The sequence below is a fragment of the Pipistrellus kuhlii genome, unplaced genomic scaffold (assembly GCF_014108245.1).
Source record: "Pipistrellus kuhlii isolate mPipKuh1 unplaced genomic scaffold, mPipKuh1.p scaffold_m20_p_18, whole genome shotgun sequence".
In the NCBI taxonomy this organism is placed as follows: Eukaryota; Metazoa; Chordata; class Mammalia; order Chiroptera; family Vespertilionidae; genus Pipistrellus; species Pipistrellus kuhlii.
Genome location: NW_023425493.1, coordinates 13856070 through 13875007, shown reverse-complemented (window position 1 = coordinate 13875007; position 18938 = coordinate 13856070). Strand labels below are relative to the sequence as shown.

At 37.6% G+C, this 18938-nt stretch overlaps 1 protein-coding gene across 5 annotated transcripts in view; it reads right to left on the bottom strand.

Annotated features, from left to right (window-relative positions):
• The window catches only part of KCNK2 (potassium two pore domain channel subfamily K member 2), a 151465-nt gene that overhangs the window by 23866 nt on the left and 108661 nt on the right, over positions 1-18938 (bottom strand). For all 5 annotated transcript variants that reach the window (XM_036442181.2, XM_045583137.1, XM_045583139.1 and 2 more), the window contains exons 4-6: positions 18613-18773; positions 15764-15950; positions 2846-2985 (exon numbers count right to left, since the gene is read on the bottom strand). In XM_036442181.2, the coding sequence (XP_036298074.1) occupies positions 2846-2985; positions 15764-15950; positions 18613-18773 (488 nt within the window). The remainder of the gene's footprint in view (positions 1-2845; positions 2986-15763; positions 15951-18612; positions 18774-18938) is intronic.

Sequence of the window (18938 nt, the reverse complement as noted above, 5' to 3'; positions counted from 1 at the left end):
ATGTAAAAATGACAACTAGGATGCATTAAAGTTTTATTTATTATGCCCTTTAGTGAGTTATTTCAAAATGAAAATGATCTAATAATCTTTTTCAAGAGTTGTAGAAATTCTAGCAGTATTTCATTTATAAGACTTTGGTCCTGATGATCTATAGATAAATTATGAATTGTCATTCCCTTCCTTTCTTACATTTTCTGTTGAATTTGTGTCCTGATTTTGTCACTTCCCTAAACAGCATCTTACATTAGAAAACACACATCTGCTCAAATCGACAGTCCCATTTCAGCTGGCTCGACTGTCTGGTGCAGCTGCAGCTCCAGACTATTCACATGAACTTGCTCATGGCCTTCACTCCCATGAACTTTCTACAGATGCAGCCACCAGAAAGGATGTTACTCACAAGGCGAGGGAGAAGCCAAAAGGAAAAAAAAACAATACTACTTTTCAGTGTTTAAAAGCAAGAAAACACAATGATGCATCTCACACTTTTGGTTGCGAATCATGAAGACCACTCATCAGTAGGCACACAAACTTGTTTTTCATATGAAATAAACCAATGCATGTACAAATGCAACTTTATTTCAAAGAATGCTGTCATCGCCTGAATTGCAGTCTCCACAAATTCAGATGTTGAAGCCCAAAAGGGACTGTGATGTTTGGAGATAAGGCCTGGAAGGGCGAGGTTAAGGTCAAATGAGGTCACAGCGTGGAGCTCCAGCCCTACAGCACTGGTGTCCTTCTAAGAAGAAGCAAGCCACCGTGCGCTCTCCCCCCGGGCGTGTGCACAGAGGAGAGGCCACAGGAGGACATGGCCAGGAGGCACCATCTGCAAGCTGAGGAGGGAGACCTCCCAGAAACCAAACCTGCTGGCACCGCCAGCCTCCTGAATTGTGAGAAAATCCCTTTCTGACAGTTAAGCCACCCAGTCTGCGGTGCTTTGCGATGGCAGCTGGAGCACCAGTACAGATGGCTAGCTCATTACTCTGAAAAAGCTCTGCACCATCAGTCCTACCCCAAAGCACTGGTTTTTAACATACAGCTTTTAAAACATTAATCCAATATCCCTGGATATTTAATTAAACAGGGCAGTGTGATGCAGATCTGTTCTATATGTGCCTCAGTGGCTTTCAAACTGTGATCCACAATATTATTAGTATGTACATATATATGTATGTATGTATGTAATATGTGGTATGTTTATAATATATGTATAATATATATTGCACAAACTATTATTTTTTTCTTAACTATAAGAGATATATTCTGTTCAGTTCTATTTTATTTAAAAAATAAAGGCATGTGCGTGTTTCTAAGAAACCATTTGAAAGAAAGCCAGTTTATGGGTAGATGTTTGAGAAGTTCTCCTTTTAGCTTGTCATCTAAAATAGTTCCTATTTACAATTTCTTTTTTTTCCTTAGCATCTCAAGATCCTTCAAAGTATAATACATTGAAAATACATTGTAGTGAAAATAATCACAATTCATTCTCTTTCCCTTCTCTTCCCCCCCTTCTCTCTCTCTCTCTCTCTCTCACTCACACTCACACACACACACACACACACACACACACACACACACGGAACTTGTCTAAAGCTAAGACAAATAAATTGGTGTCCTATACAAAGTAGAACTTTTCACATGATTTAAAGTAGAATGCCAAGCATATTGTCTTACTGATTTGTTTCTAATAAAAAGACTTTGGTTTTATGGTGCAACTAAGATATAGATGAATGCATCCACACTGCACATGTGAATACCCAACAGAGAAATATAGTATCCATGAAGGGAACTATTGGATAACTTACATTCTTTCTAATCACCATAGGTACCTTCAGTATTTATGTAAAATTATATGACAAGGATTTCCAAATAAAATTATTTTGTGTGTAGAGATTAATTCATTTTATATCCTATTTTATTCTATTTCTTTTGGGTGTATGTATCAATCAAAGATTTTGACACAGATGTCTCTTGGCTATGAACAGCAGATAGTGAATTGAAGGGGATAATTAAAGAAAAACAATGGGTACAAGTTTTATAGACTTGTTCTCTGGAAAAAAATTAGTAAAATTGGCTAACAACCACAATAAAAACACACAAAATTCATACTATTCTATCACATTCAAACTAACAAGACTTCTGGACCTAAAAATATTAAATCAAAATTTAATTTCAGAGCTCTGTAATTTTAAAATCAGATTTAAATTTTAAAATTTCTAAAATGTCATGAGCCAACATTCTGATATTCATTTCTGTATATAGTTGTTTAAAATATGTAAAAGTGTGTGTTTTTAAGCAACTAAAATTAGTATATAAGGAAATTAGCCATAACACATACAGCTTTGGGGCATTATGTATTTGTATACCTCTGGACTACCACACATTTATGTAGACATAACAAAAAAGGAAATAATTGACTAAATTCATGCATGCTATTGATACCTTGACAAAAATATTTTCTATTATACTTTTCTCTATGGGATAAAATTTACTTTGTTATTCTGAGAGAACAAAAAAAAAAAATGAAACAAACAAGCAAAAAGAAATAATGTAAAAAACACTAATTACATCCTTTTTTAGCACAAATTACCCTAACCACCTAGATAGCATCAGGAACATAGAAGTGTTTAGTATTTGGTAAGTGAACGAATTATAACTCATATGATAACCATGTAAAACAAACTCATATCAAACATAAGCATTTAAAAATTAATGTTGAAATACCGCTTTAAAATGTAAAATAAATATATATATATATATATATATATATATATATATATATATATCGTTGACGTTTATTAAATTAGCTAAATAGAAGTGTTTTTGAAAACTTCTTAATTCTTACCTCTTCCTTTGTCTTTTTCGAAATCACTCGGAGCCAGTCTCCAATCATGCTCAGGACAGCAGCAAAGTAAGCAAGTCCTACGAGGATCCAAAACCACACGACAGGCTTATAGAAGTCTAGGTATTCAATATCTGACCCACCTGAGAGAAAGAAAACAAAACAACTTTAAATTCTTAAATGTTAATACAGATATTTGCGAAAATTATGGCTTGCAAATCAGCAATTTTCTTGTCAATTAACCCATGTCATTTCCTTCACATGAAATTCCTCCTTTCCCTCTTGCTATCCTTATCTATTTTTTCAACAACCAGATAAATAAGTTTCATTAATTCTCCAGATCATAATATTTTCTTGTTCCTTGTTTCTTTTTTATTTATTACAATGTGTCTTATAATTAAAGTCTAGCACTTTACTCCAAGTTCTTTTTCCACCTCTATTTTAACAAGGAGAAGACAGAGATGACACTTTTTTTGGTATACACTTAATTGAGTAAAGCTATCTATTGCCAACCAATTCATACTAACCAATCAAAACATGCTACCCAATCAATTCAATGCTATCCTGGGCAGAGAGTGGTTCTTATTTAAAGATCATCAATACAATAGATTGATAACAAATGGCAGAGGCAATGCCTTGGTGGGTCTCATTTAAACAGTAATTTGCAGGTAATGCTGCCATTTGCTGTTCTCTGACTTTTCAGAATTCCCATGTTTGACATAAACTTAAATCTCTAGCTCTCAGAAAAGAAAAAAAGAAAAAAGACAAAGGAGCTCTTTTTGCTTCATTCTAATCTTTACTTCTCCATCCTTTTGATACAATAACTGCACCTATGAGAATGTGAATACATTTCAACACACCCCTCCTACAGCACAGTTTAATGGGACACATATTAAATCCCAAACACTGACGAGTGAGTTTTTTCCACAAGAGATGGAAAGAAAGCTCTCTTAAGAAATTCATAATTTAGCCTGAGAAAGCCTCACATAGACAATTAACCATCATGGTGTATATCCAGTGACAGCGAAAAGAGAACAAAATTGTAATAAGACAGTGGTCAGCAAACTCATTAGTCAACAGAGCCGAGCATCAACAGAACAACAATTGAAATTTTTTTGAGAGCCAAACTTTTTAAACTTAAAACTTCTTCTAGCGCCACTTCTTCAAAATAGACTCGCCCAGGCCGTGGTATTTTGTGGAAGAGCCACACTCATGAGGCCAAAGAGCCGCATGTGGCTTGCGAACCATAGTATGCCGACTACAGTTAAGAGAGGACACAGAAGAAAGGATTTTTACTTCTGGAAGGAGGAAGGTGAGTGGACACAAAATGAGTCTTAAGTGATGAGGATCAAACCAGAGAAAAGTTTAGGTGGAAATGTGTGGTATATTCAAAAGACTTAGTAGCAGCTAAATCTAAATGTGGATGAGTGACAGGGAGCAGATGGGTAGAAGAGAAGAATCTAGAAAAAGCAAGTGTGTCAGGCTGTGAGAACTGGCTCCTGACGCCGTGGGGAGTAGGTAAAAGTAGACAAACAGCTAAGTCCCATATGCATGTTTCACTCTATACACAGAATGATCAAGTGGCAGAAAGGAAGGGCTGACAGGGAAGCCCGTTAGAAAGTTTGTTCTAAAGGAGCTAATAAATTATTGTGCCCAAGTTGAGGCTGAAATGGAAAAAGAAGCATTTTGGAGACAGCATCATCAGGCATTGATAACCAGTTAGCTGGTGTAATACCGTAAGTAAGAGGAAGGCTCTAGAATGAGCAGAGGCCCTCACGTGGGAGATGGTGCCAGGTACAGAACAGGAAACACGGGGGAAGGAAGAGTGACAAAGAAGAGAGAAGCAACTTAAACTGGGACATGATGGGTTTGATGTGCTTGAAGTACAAACGGGTGGAGATACCCAATAGGATCCTTAAATTTACAGGATCAATAGCCATGGATGTTTAGACAGGGGCCATGGATGTACTCAATTCTCAAAATTCAACCCATCCACTCACAAGAACAGCTAATATGTAGCCACTATTGATTAAAAAAAAAAACTAATGTAATGCCCTGGCTGGTTTGGCTTCATTGGTTGGAGCATCACCGTATGGGGTCTCGGGTTCGATTCCTGGTCTTCCTGGTCAGAGCACATACACAGGTTGTAGTTTGATCCCTGGTTGAGGCTCGTGCAGGAGGCAACCAAGCGAGGTTTCTCTCACATAGATGTTTCTCTCTCTCTCCCCCTCTCCCTTCTCTCTCTAAAAGTCAATGGAAACATATTCGTGAGTAAGCATTTTTTTTTTAAATCAAGTATAAAATTTTGACTCTTTTATCTAAATTAAACTTTGAATTGCCTGCAATGACATTTTCAAGTATTAAAGGGTCAGGGTAAAAGGTGACCATTTTTCTATCAGGCAAATGATGTTTACTTCATTTAAGAATACACTTCAAAGTAAATAATGTTACCTTCAAAATGTTGTGAACGTTTTTTTTACCTTGTGCAATGTTTTTTTAAAAAACATCATTTCTTGGGAGGATTATGGAGGCTAAATTCATCTCCTGATGGTTAAGGCTTGGCCCGGGGGCTGCCGCTCTACGGTTCACAGAAGTGAGTGACTTAGAAATGTGTGTGGAAACTTGTCACATGATAGGCTCACCAGCGAATTCTATTTTTCAAATGTTTCCATTTCAATAAAACCAAAATGACATTTTTTCCGAGTACTTTCTCTTCAAAACCAGAAAATCTTCATCCAAATAGTTGTGACTCATTTAACACTTAAATTCACCAAAATGTTGATTTGAGGAGTCAGGTTCAAGCTCAAGATGACTTTTTATAAATCTCCCTTCTTATAAACAGGATGTCACAGTTTGAAAAGAGTAAATTAGCTTAATCACTAAAAGGTTTATATTTGGGTAAAATGTTTACCCCACAAGTTTCAGTGGATTCTAAGCCACGGTCGAGGGGATTGGGGGTGGGGGTGGGGGGCAGTGTTTTCCCACTCTTAATTGCCACTCTTAAGATGAAATACAAGGAGTCAAAAGATCTAGGAAAAAACTAATATATATATGGATCATTGTCAAACAACTCCCAAATCCTGATCACTTTCTGACAGCTGAGACATGAATTAATTTCCACCTTATTCAATTCACTTGATCTAAGAATCTTACCCAAAATTAAATTATCTGCATTTAAGTTGCTAAAAAGAGCTATTGGATTTGTTGTAAGTTAGAAAACATTCAAAAAAATGTCTTGGCTGTTATAAGTATTAATTTTAATCTGGCTACATTAAGGAAATCTTTCCATGGGTCTCTTGTTAGTTAAGGACACAGGGTAATTTCTCTGTCCTGGATTCACTCCCTACCCCCAGGTCCCCTCTGCTACTCCATAACTTTCCCCCCCTCTTTCCACAGAGTCCCGAGACACGGCCTGCAGGATGCTACAGCCCACTGTCCACCTTGGGATTCCTCACCCACTTGGCAGGAACAGTCACCTCACCGCTGTTTTCTTTTTTGCCACCCAAAATATGCACACAGATCCTTCCATTTTAAGAGCTTTTGGCTAATCACTCTAGGAGAGTAGATAGTTGGCAATAAAAATAGCGAAGAGGGGTGGAAGCACACAGGTTTCAGGAATCTTATAAACTTTTCCAAGTAGTTAAAATAACTCTCTCCCTGACTCGCGTATGGTATGTGACAGCCTTCTTTAAAAGTTGCCATTGCTCTCGGGAGTCTTCTCCCTGGTGCTTAAGTAAGGAAACTAGCCACAGCCTAACCGAATCCAGCAGGTTCAACTGCAGGTACCAGATGCAGCCCGGGAAAGGTGTGGGCTGTCACTAATGCTCGGGACTCATTTTCTTCCCAGACGGGCTTCCTGAAAATTTGAGGGAAGCTGCATTCCCACTCCTGACATTTCCACTGACGTAGGCCAGGGCAACTAGTAAAACTATTTGTCCTTAGATGTAAGCCATAACTCCAGCTGCCTTTACAGTAATTAAGCTAATCATTTTTGTAAATTAAATCTTTACTGTTCAAAGTCTTACATATGTCCCCCCTTTTCTCCCATTGACTCCTTTTAGCCTGCCCCCACCTCCCACCCCAGGCCTTTACCTCCCTATTGTCTGTGTCCATGGGTTATGGATATATGCATACAAGTTCTTTGATCTCTTCCCACCCTTCCACTCTCCCCTGCCTTCCCTCTGAGATTCCCATAATCTGTTTTACGCTTCTACATCTCTGGATCTATTTTGTTCATCAGTTTATTTTGTTCATTTGATTCCACATATGAATGAGATCATGTGATACTTGTCTTTCTCTGATTGGCTGGTTTCACTTAGCATAATACTCTCCAGGTCCCTCCATGTTAGGCTAATAATTCAATTGCCATCATTTTCACAGTCTGGTTCAGAACTCTGAAGTGAAAGGGTTGGTATTGGCTCCTTGACATCTCAACAGGAAGTGTCCCCACTTTTCAACAGAGAAGACAGGGTCTCAGCACAGGTAAAATAACGTGTCAGGTCTCCCAGGAAGAGAGGCAGCAGATCTAGAATTCAAACCCAGGCCCGCCTGGCTCCGTATCACAGGCTTTTGCATTGACCTGGCTGTCTATGTTACTTAGGATCCCATCATTTATCCAGCAGCCTTGTCTGCCCACACCAAATGGTAAACACCTCGCTGGAGCTGCAAACACTAAATCAAACAAGAAGTGCTTCTTCTCTTAAAGGGTCCTGCCTAGAAACCAGGTGAGTCTGAAGATAAGCATTATTTTATCAGAAGCCTCCTCACCTTGCTTCTGCCCTCATTCCAACAATTTCTAACAGTTGGCCCTACTATTTAAAGAACTTGCCATGCCCTCTCTACTTAAATTTAATTTTCTTTCCTTGTGATGCTGCTGACTCAGAAAATACTTATTTTAAAAAAATGATGATGAAAGGAGACTTGCCTTGGAGTGGTAAACACACACTGTAACATACACATGTATTATAGAATTATACATGTGAAACTTGCATAATTTTATTAACTAATGTCACCCCAATAAATTCAATTAAAAAAAGGATCTAGCCTGGAAATCATCTAGCCATTCTGGGCTAAGTTATCAACATTATTTCTACAATGCTGTATTATTTGTTTGCTTGACTTTATTTTTATTAATCAAAACCGTCCTGCATTTAATATAAAGGGAGAAAATAAAACTTCCTGCTTTGGTATATTTTTCCTTTTATATGATAAAGCAATTTAACTGAATAAAATGTTTTCTCCATGCTCCAAGACTCTTTCAGAATGTTATAAATTCTATTTTCTTTTTTACAAATGGAAGTATGACTTTAGTATTAAACACTAGCTCACCCACTAAACAAAGCTTCTCATAAACCTGTGGTCGGCAAACTGCGGCTCACAAGCCACATGCGGCTCTTTGACCCCTTGAGCGTGGCTTTTCCACAAAATACCATGGCCTGGGCGAGTCTATTTTGAAGCAGTGGCATTAGAAGAAGTTTAAAAAAATTGGCTCTCAAAAGAAATTTCAATCGTCGTACTGTTGATATTTGGCTTTATTGACTAATGAGTTTGCCGACCACTCTCATAAACCACTGAGTCAGAAAAACACGAGGTTACAAAAGGTAAACCTCTCTAGCATTTGAACCTATATATTTTGGGAAATTTCAATTTCAGCATTCAAGATGTTGTCCACTTCCTGTTCGACACTTGGTCTAAAATTAGGAAAACTGACATTAGAACATCTCACAACCCTAAAGAAAGAAAGATCCCTACACCGTCTCACTCATCCTTTATGAGGATGGAAATTTATAAGGTGTACACAATTATTATGTCTAGAAATTACTGTTAAGACTCAAGATAGAGCAATCTGGATTTTTCAAATCAAATTTAGTACAATTTACTATCAACCTCCCTAAGTCATAACTGTTAATCATTGAATGATTTCCTTCCCTCTTTTTTCCCCATATGTTTCCACAATGCTACTATATATCGATATATCCATTCTGAATCCAGGAACTTACATAACTTCTTGTATCTAGTCCCTAAGACTTCTGAGCCATTTGGGTGAAATCCCATTTAATTAATCATGTAGATAGCTATCAAATCTCTCATGAGTTCTCTGAGAGCCACTAGCTGAATCAGGGTGGACGCGAGTCCTTGTAGAATTTTCTACACTATCAAACAGAATAACTGCACCAGGATTGGTAGCTCTTCCTGGATCTCACACATTCTATTCACAGGAATAGGCAATCATTATCACTAAGTGCTAAGCACAGTATGGAATATACAACATGTGCTCACTACATTGCTGAATGAGTGAATAATACAATACATTTGGCAGTCATATAAACCCTCGCTTTCCAATCAGAGCCATTGCTGTGGTGATGGTAGTACTGACTGTTCTTTATCAGAACTCTTCCTCATCAGGTACTTTCCTTGTTATCCACTGAATTCCTGGCAAACTTTTATTCAGAGACCAGCTCCATAATAGCAGTCTTATCGATAATAACCGGCCTATGACCTAGATGCAAAGCTTTTAGGCATCATCAGCAACTGTTTTCTGCAGGGTTGCTGTTAGAACAAACTGTTTTAAACAAAATAAAAAATAAAAAATCTTGCCATGGTTTTTCAATAGAGATTTATATGTTTTCATGATAAAAATCCCCTTTCGTTAATTAAGCAAGCTCTGAGCACTCCACGCAATGAGTCATGTTTTCAGTTATAAGGAAAGCAATGGTGTGGTTACTAAAACCTGCTTTTTTAATAATGACTCTGAAAACACAATTCTAAGAAAATTTAATTCTTAATATGAAATAAACAAATATATTTTTTCTAAGTAAAAAAAGAAAATGTGATGCCAAATGACTATATAGCTGTGAAAAATTGTAAAAAAATAATAAAAGTATATGCACCAGAAGAAGAATCTGACCTGGGAAAGCCCTGTTATATTTTCTATACAGAGGAACATAGGGTACAAAACACGAAGTGAGCTTTCCATAACTACAAGTGAGATGAAGAGAATGTCATTATTCAACTAAATATACTAAATTTCATGGATCAAAATTTCAAAAGATATATTTGAATAGCTGAATAAATGTATGTTCTGATGGGAAATGTGTTTTCATAGTATCAACCATAAAGATTTGTTAGAATATCTAAATTTTTGGCGAAAACTTTTGTTTTTTATTAATAAAGAAGGTAATATGAGCTCACTGCTTGGTGAAACTATAAATTTGCATTTGGCTTTCATTCAGTCATATTATCTCTTATGAACACACTTGGTTTTCTAAAAGGATTATTTTAAGGACTTCTTTATCAGAACTCTTCGCCAGTATGGCTCAGTTGGGCATCACCCATCACCGAAGGGTTGCAAGTTCTATTCCCAGTCAGGGCACATGCCCAGGTTGCAGACTTGATCTCTGGTAGGGAGCATGCAGTAGGCAGCCAATCTATGTTTTACTTCTCTCTCTCTCTCTCTCTCTCTCTCTCTCTCTCTCTCTCTCTCTCTCTCTCTCACTCTTTCTCTCTCTCCCTCCCTCCCTCCCTTCCTCCCTTTCTAAAAATCAATAAAAAGTATTTGAGCTCATCTTGCAGAAAAATTACTAAGTGTTGACTTCCTCTATTCAGTCACATAGACAGAGAAACCTGAACACTATGTGGTTCTGTCTTGATGAGTGGTCTCTAAATGCTTTTTCACCACAATGCAAAGGTTTTGAACATTCAAACTTAAATGTATTTACTTATGAATTAGAAACCTATTATGCACTAACTTATAGCATGCATTGTGTGACATGTAAGGAATGAGGCCTAAGAATACATAGAATCAGGAGGTGTCCTGTTTTCTTCCTATGGTAGAAAGTCTTAATGCACAGACTTTCTTGCTCATTCCCTGGGGATGAGCACTCTGCTTCCGAGTTCTGGTCTAAAACACCACATGCTCACTTGTTGCTCTTGGGATGTTCCTAATAGTTACACCAAGGTTACAACCTATTTTCTACACATTTATACATCACTCTCCAAAATTCACTTTTCTTTTCATAACACCACAGTTTGAATTAGTCTTTCAAGAAGTTCAATACAACAGTGTAATTGATCCCTAACACCTGTCAAAGGACTTGCAGGCTTGAGAAGAGCACCAGCCAATGAAGGTGCATCAGGAGAGGTCCAACTTGGTTTTCTTTGGAGGTTGAAAACCCAAGAGAAAGCCGAGAAGTTTCAAGTTGCAGTGGTGCCTCTTGTTTTTCCCAGCAAAAATACCACAATGAAGTGAAAACACTACCTGCAGTGACATCTAATAGCAAGAGAGAAGGTTCTAAAAAAATCAACAACCAATATTCCCCAGCTGGGGTACTTGCCTTCACTCCACATCTAATTGTACTTTATAGTCTCAAAGCACCCAGAAGCAAAGACTATTTTTACATCGAACTATATGAGGCAATTCTTTCCCAAGGTCCTTTTAAAAAACTCATAATTTTTGTTTTTCCAAAGACTTTGGCGAAGGGCACACATTTCCTACAGAGCCTTTGCCACACACCTGCCCCCTCATCCACATTCTCGTTCGCATTCCAAAAAACGCTCCCTGGGCAAAAGGACCGAGGCTTTCAAGACTACAATCCGAGGAGCAGGGCTCCACAGACTCACAAAGACCAAAATAGCTACAGCATACATCAATTAAGGAGGCAGAGAAACATCAAAAACTGCTGTCAATCTGCCTCTTCTCTAATTTATCCTTCTCAGCACTTGCTAATGATTAGTAAAGTATATTTCTACCATTGTTCATTATTTCCTCTGTCAAATTAAAATAATGAATGTAAAGAGGACTACAGCAAAAAGAAATCTCTGTAATAATCAAGATGTTTACTGGACTAAGCTCAATGCCATGCAAATGCCCTTCTGTTCCCGTTTCCCATAATACGGCGCTGCGGCTCTGAACTTCAGGGTCGCCCGTGATACGCACACTTCACTCTGCAGGCAGCAAGACTGAACACCAACAAACCCACAGGAGCTAGCCAGGTTCAGAGTGTTGATCTCTTAAAGTTAAAAAAATTATTTTTCATCTTTCATAAAACCATAAAGTAAAAATATCGGTCCTTTTTTTAATTCTGGTACTCTGGTTGCAAATATACAACATTATTTTAGGATTCCGCCCACATTTCTTTTATTTATAATTTTTGTTTCTTTAGAGTCTCGACCATGTGGTCCCTATAATGTATTGATACAATATGCCAATGGTTGAAATACACACTGTATGACAGCATTGAAATTTGCTAAGAGTGTAGAACTTAATTGTTCTCACCTCCCCCCCCAAAAAAAAATAAATAAGGAACACATGTGATGTATTAATTAACTAGGAGGCGGGAATCCTTTTACAATGTCTATGTATATGAAATGCCATGATGTATACTTTAAGTATCTTGCAATTTTACTTGTCAACTGTATCTCAATAAAGCTGAAAAATAAAACGGTGCCTTACTATAAAAACAAATACATATATAAAATAAAATAATACAAACAACACAATGTTGTTCACCTAAAAATAGAAGATAGGTACCTATTCGATATATATTCTGGTTATCAGCCCTTGTTAATTATGTTTATAAAGTGGTACAAGAGCCTAAGATTAACATGCCACAAGGGTAAGCTTTGTTATCATCCGTGAGTCTCACTTTCTCCTGTGTTCATACACTTTCCACTTCTGCTTAAGCCAAGTATATCGCTTTGATGAGAGGTAGAAAAATGGACAGAGCGTGTAGATGGAGGTACAAACGTCTGAGATTCCTCTCTCCACCAATAAGCACATCAGAAAACTACAAAATCTCCAGCCCGATGTGCGGGGAGGAGGTGTCCTCCTGACTCAGGGCCTCCATCCAGCCCACAGACGTACACAGTATTTTTTACCAAAGCAACCTGTCACTCATGAAAACATCCTCATCTTGTGTAATTAACCAATCAATAAAAAAACATACGAACTCCCAGCCTTCTGTGAGATTTTATAGAACACAACATGTTCTATAAACACAACATGTTCTCTTTCTGAAAATATTTAAGTGAGAAGTTTGGGTCAAGAAAGAACATCTTCTGATTCTCTTTGTTGGAGGTCTTGTCTTAGCAAACATCATCGATATTAAATACCCAGAGTCCATTTAAACGTTCTTTAAAGTTGAAGCAACTGTCTCTGTTTGAACAGATGAAATAAAAATACCAATCAAGGACAAACCTAGGAGTGCCCAGAAGGGAAAACTATACCAACTGCTGGACTCCCTTCTTTAGGAGCCACGGTATTCTTTCCAGGTGTTAGTAATTAGATTAGAATGTGGCCACTTGGTTAAACTTATGAGACTGCAGTTCTGAATGTTTAAAGGTTTTGACTGCTATAAAAACGTTATTTTGAATATATCTTAAATTATAAGATTAAAAGAATTTTTGTGCACTTTTTTCATTTAATCGGAATGATTTTCAAGTTTTAACGAATAGGGTAATGGTAAAGCATTAAGCATTTATTAGTGAAAATATATATATATATATATTCTCATTTCAAAAATACAATAAATGAGCGGAGTTGAATAAATGCTTTAAAGTTTACCACATTGCCAGTGGTTTCACAACCATTCTCTTGTATTTATTTATTAAGTAAAATAAAAATGATTAAGACTAAAAACAACAACAACACAATGAAACAAGAAAGAATAGTAAATAGCCAGAAAGTATAAAACTCCCCTAAAACTAAATTAGGCTGGTGAATTTACTCTGGAAAATTTAACGGCACATTCCTACTATAACGTTCAGCATGTTTTTCTAATACTTCCAAATGATTTTTTTTTTTTTTTAAAGAATAGCTTTGATTTTCAGTAGCTGGTCAAAATGATCCATGATCATTATTACATGACTTTTACCACAATTACAATTTACTTAAAACTGGAATTAAAACAATAATAATTAAATAACATAACAGGGGAGCCGGGACTGGTTTGGCTCAATGGATAGAGCGTCAGCTTGGGGACTGAAGGGTCCCGGGTTCGATTCCAGTCAAGGGCATGTACCTTGGTTGCGGGCATATCCCCAGTAGGGGGTGTACAAGAGGCAGCTAATCGATGACTCTCTCTCATCGATGTTTCTAACTCTCTCTCTCCCTTCCTCTCTGTATAAAATCAATAAAAAATATATTTTAAATAACATAACAGGGGAAAGGAGAGTGGAAACGACAGAAATGGAAGTCCTAAGAGCTACGGCAATAAAGCCAACAGCAGGTGGTCGGAGCTGCCTCTGGCTTCCACAGAGTTTGGATGGAACAGCCTAGGGACGCCCCTTCTCCCAGCCTGCGGCCACCCTCCATCTCTTATCCAGTCCCCACCTTCAGCACCATCTCTGAGACCAGCCAACACACGGGCTTCTGCCTTAACTCCTTGTCGCCGAACAACCATGAGTCCCAAATTCATCAGAATTATCCCACCAAAGTGGAGGCTGCCATCAACCGCCTGGCCCCCTGCCTCTGCGGGCGCCCACACCTACCTACCTCTGGGTGGTGAGGCTCTGGAGGGTGTAGGCCGCTTCTTCCTGGAGTTGGTGGAGAGGCTCCAGGGCTCTGAGCATCCCTTAAAGATGCAAACCCAGCGCGGTGGCCGCCCTCTCCCCCAGGACTCGCTGAGGCCCCCCAGGATGAGCGAGCAGAACTCAGGGCGCCAGGGGGACCGTCATGGCCTTGGGGAGGAATCTGGCCCGGGCCCTTGTGGACCTGCAAGCTTGGTTCTGCCCTCGCAGACGCTCAGCTCTTACTTCCTGCAGAGCCACTTCCGGGTGAGGAGGTGAAACTCATCAGGAAGATGGGCCACACCTGGCTCCCCTCCGCAGGCTGAGGCCCCCAGGCTGGGCGGGGCCAGAAGCTCCTGGAAAGGCTCCCCCTCCAGCAGGACTAGGAGCCTGTGGAGCCCGGAGGCCTGGTTGTCTGCCTTTGGCCTCTCCTGGAAACTGCTAGGCATTCTTTTAACCACCTGAAGCCCTCTCCCAGGCATTGGACCAAATGAAACAATAAAGCTTTTTGCAGCAAATAAGCAAACAGCAATTGAAATAACATATATAGAAAATAAGAAAATTTAAAATGAATAAAAATAAAATGAACATTTTAGCAAAGGCCTAAAATATTTTCCCGAGAACTAAAAATTAAAGATGGTAAATATCTTAGAGAAAAGAAGTTTTTAAGTAGCTAAGTACATCTAAAGTTTGCAGGTGTTTTTTAAACTAAGATATGAAAAGGCCTAAGTAAAAAGAGCAAAGCTAAGTTAAACTCAAATTTTTTAAAAAATTAAGAGGCAGATATTTGGGTTTGGAAAATAGGATGGGAATATAAAATTCTGAATAACCAGCAATTAAAACTCTTTCATAAAATAAAAAATAAATGTCCAACTCCACCAATCTGCTCACCTCCGCTGTCATGGAATGACTTCCTTTGGCTTTATCACTGTTAAAATGTGTCTTCCAAAAATATATATATTGAAGTCCTAACCCCTAGTACTTTGGAATGCATCCTTATTTGGAAATGAGTCCTTAGAAATGTAATTAGTATGATGAACTCACACTAGACTAGCGTGAATCCAATGTGACTGGCATCCTTTGGACACAGTGAGCGAGACATGGAGAAAGCAGTGGGATGATAGAAGCAGAGATGGAGTGATGGGTCTCTAAGACAAGAATCAACAAGGACTGCTGGACAGAAAGCAAGGAAGGATTCTGACAGTCTTAGAGGGAGCATGCCTCTGCTGTCACCTTGATTTTGAACTGCCAAGAGAGAATGGATTCTTTTTGTTTAAAGCAACCCAGATTGTGGTACCTGGTTATGGCAACCTTAGGAAACGAATACAGTCACTGTGTTGTACTGCAAACCCAAATGGAAAGTCTAATGAAGGGACGTGGGTTAGGAGGGCAGTGTCGGTGCCAAGAAAAACTTACCTGCAACATAGTCCCCGAATCCAATGGTTGTTAAAGTGATAACCACAAAGTAAATGGCGTCCAGAGCACTCCAGCCTTCTATGTGCTTAAATATGATAGCGGGCAGAGCAACGAAGAGCACACAGCCAAACAGTATAAATATGATTGTTGAGATGATGCGAATCTTGGTCTGACTAACATTCCACTTCTAGGGAAGACAGCAAGAGAGTGAGAAAGAGAAATTGACTGAGATTAATGGATTATTGGCATACGCATAAAGCTAATTTATATACACTGTTAACAAATTAGCAAGTGGGAATTTTATTCCCTTTTATGATTAATTTTTATGACTTATAACTAAAGTCAAAATTGGGTATAACATAACTAGCTCAAAACATTCAATGCTAATAATGATACCATTTTAGTCTTACACAGCTTACAACAGGTAAATTACTCTCCAAAGTAAATCACATTTGCTCTAAGAATACAAATCTCAGATTTACATCATCCTTTTGTTTACCTGAACTATTCTTAAAATATTTTCAGTCTTTAGGCATACAATAGATTGTGGGGTGAATACAATCTAGAAATATATGAAAATGGAGAGAAAAAAAACCTGAACTATGAATTAAATATTTACTACTAATCAAATTATTCCTTCTCACTCCTATCGCATTTCCAATCAATATTTAATTGATTAAAGTGTATGTTCAGAGACTTAAAACTCACATTTGATTCCCAGATGAGCCTGATGAACTATCTCTCTGTCCTATGGTCTTAAACTATGATATAAAACTAAATATATCAAAGATGATATGTAGCCGAAGCCGGTTTGGCTCAGTGGTAGAGCGTCGGTCTGTGGACTGAAAGGTTCCAGGTTCGATTCTGGTCAGGGCATGTACGTTGGTTGCGGGCACATCCCCAGTAGGGGTTGTGCAAGAGGCAGCTGGCCGATGTTTCTCTCTCATCGACATTTCTAGCTCTCTATCTCTCTCCCTTCCTCTCTGTTAAAAATCAATAAAATATATTTTTAAAAAAGATGATAAGGAAAACTCTTCCAAACCTCTAAGCTACAGCTGCCATCAGAGTACCCATATTTTTTCACCTCCTTCTCTTATCAGGAATCTCCACAGTGTGACATTAAATGAAGTTTGTACAGACAGCAGTTTACCTCCAGGTCTTTTGGAAATTTATCACCGTGAATTTTTTATCTCTAACTGAATCTATCTTTTCTGGGTCACAGCCCCACCATAGAAGAATCACTGAATTGTAGAGCCTGAAATTTTTCTAGAAATAAAGGTCAATGAAACCATTGGGTGGAAAATAGAAAGAAAAGTTTCTCTAGTCCACCATCCTTATCACACATCTGAGAGCTAAGTGAATTCACATTTGTCAAGTTCTCAGGAGTTTTTAGTGCTGAATGCTGAATCATGACCACTGGAATGTATCCCCTAACAGGGCACGGAATTGGTCTTCTGCACTGATGTAGATGCAGCACAAAAGAGACTGCCCAGCCTCCAGTAGGTGCTCAAAACTCTGTTGAATAATGAACAATTCAGTACTATCAAGTTTACACCACTAACATTATCTCTCAATTAATATAAATACAAGATATTTTTATATCAATGTAAGAAAAGTATAATGCCATAAAAAGGATAAAACTTCTGTTTGGTAATAACCACACATACTCCATTCTAACAGTAAAAATATTTGAGAGTGGCCCTAACCGGTTTGGCTCAGTGTCTAGAGCTTTGGCCTGTGGACTCAAGAGTCCCGGGTTCGATTCTGGTCAAGGGCACATGCCCAGGTTGTGGGCTGGATCCCTACTGGGGGGCTTGCAAGAAGCAGCCAATCAATGATTCTCTCTCATCATTGATATTTCTATCTTCATCTCCCTTTCCCTTCTTCTTCCTGAAATCAATTTAAAAAATGAGAGTGAACTTTGAACTTAAATATGAAACATAATAATGCTAAAAACTGGAACTATGATTTCAATTGAAAAACCATATTCAAGAGTTTTATTTCACCCATAGAATTAGACGTAAAATGCTCTGACAATTTTGCGAAAATATGAAAATGTCATTTCATAATAAATAAAATATATTTGGAATAGTGCTGACAGTAGTAATAAATCATTTATAATCCCATCCTCTAACACAATCACTTTCTTTATCCATAATTTTCTTCAAGAATAGAAGTTTGTACTCATGATATTATTATTTTTTATTTAGAATTGTAACAGAAGCATTTTCATTTTATTTTTTCTATTGAATGTAATATGGCCATGAACATCTTCATATATATCACTATTGGTTCTACTGAGTTATATACCTTGGATAGATTTCTATCAATGATATTACTGAATTAAGTTGTATGGTCATCTTTATCCTGTTTGCCATATAGGTCTATATCCCTCACAGAAGGGTTATATGTTCACAGTGACACCAGCAATGAACAAGGATACCAAAACAATTTTTAATTAAAATATTTTCAGTCTTTACTAGTTCTGTTAAACTTTAACTTATATTATTTCTAACTCTTGGAGTAATGTTTCATTGTCAATAGTTCTGGTCACATTCAATAAATTACAAAATATAGCTAGGAGACAATATATCTGGAATTTGAACTAGGGCTGTCAGATTTCTACTTTTTAATGCATATTTTAATAGTTTCCTCATGCATTAATTTATTCATTCAGATAAGTATAAAATAACTATACAGTGTGTTACATGCTAATAGGAGTACATATAAATTGTTATGGAAAATCTAATAATGAATGTATAGCTGCACTGAGATAATAGAAAAAGTGTAATATTTTAATATATTAAACAAATAATAACCACATGTAGTTAAAAGGCTATCATACTTACAATAAACGTATCTTCCACTTTTGCAATTCCTTTTCCAAATATGGTCCCTAGTTGATCTCCAACTCCGGCCAATAGAAAACCAAAGAGGGGAATTCCCAGTAAGGCATAGATGATACAGAATATTTTCCCCCCTTCTGTGCGTGGTGAGATGTTTCCAAACCCTAGATAAATTTAAGGAAAAAAAAAAAAAAAGAATTCAGTTGTTTATAAATGAATACTAGTTTAAAACACATGACTTCAAGGTCGATTCAAAAATTCCTAAATATTATTTCAATCACAGCTTTCAACTAGTTAAGAATCATTTTGTAGTACATAAACTTTTAATA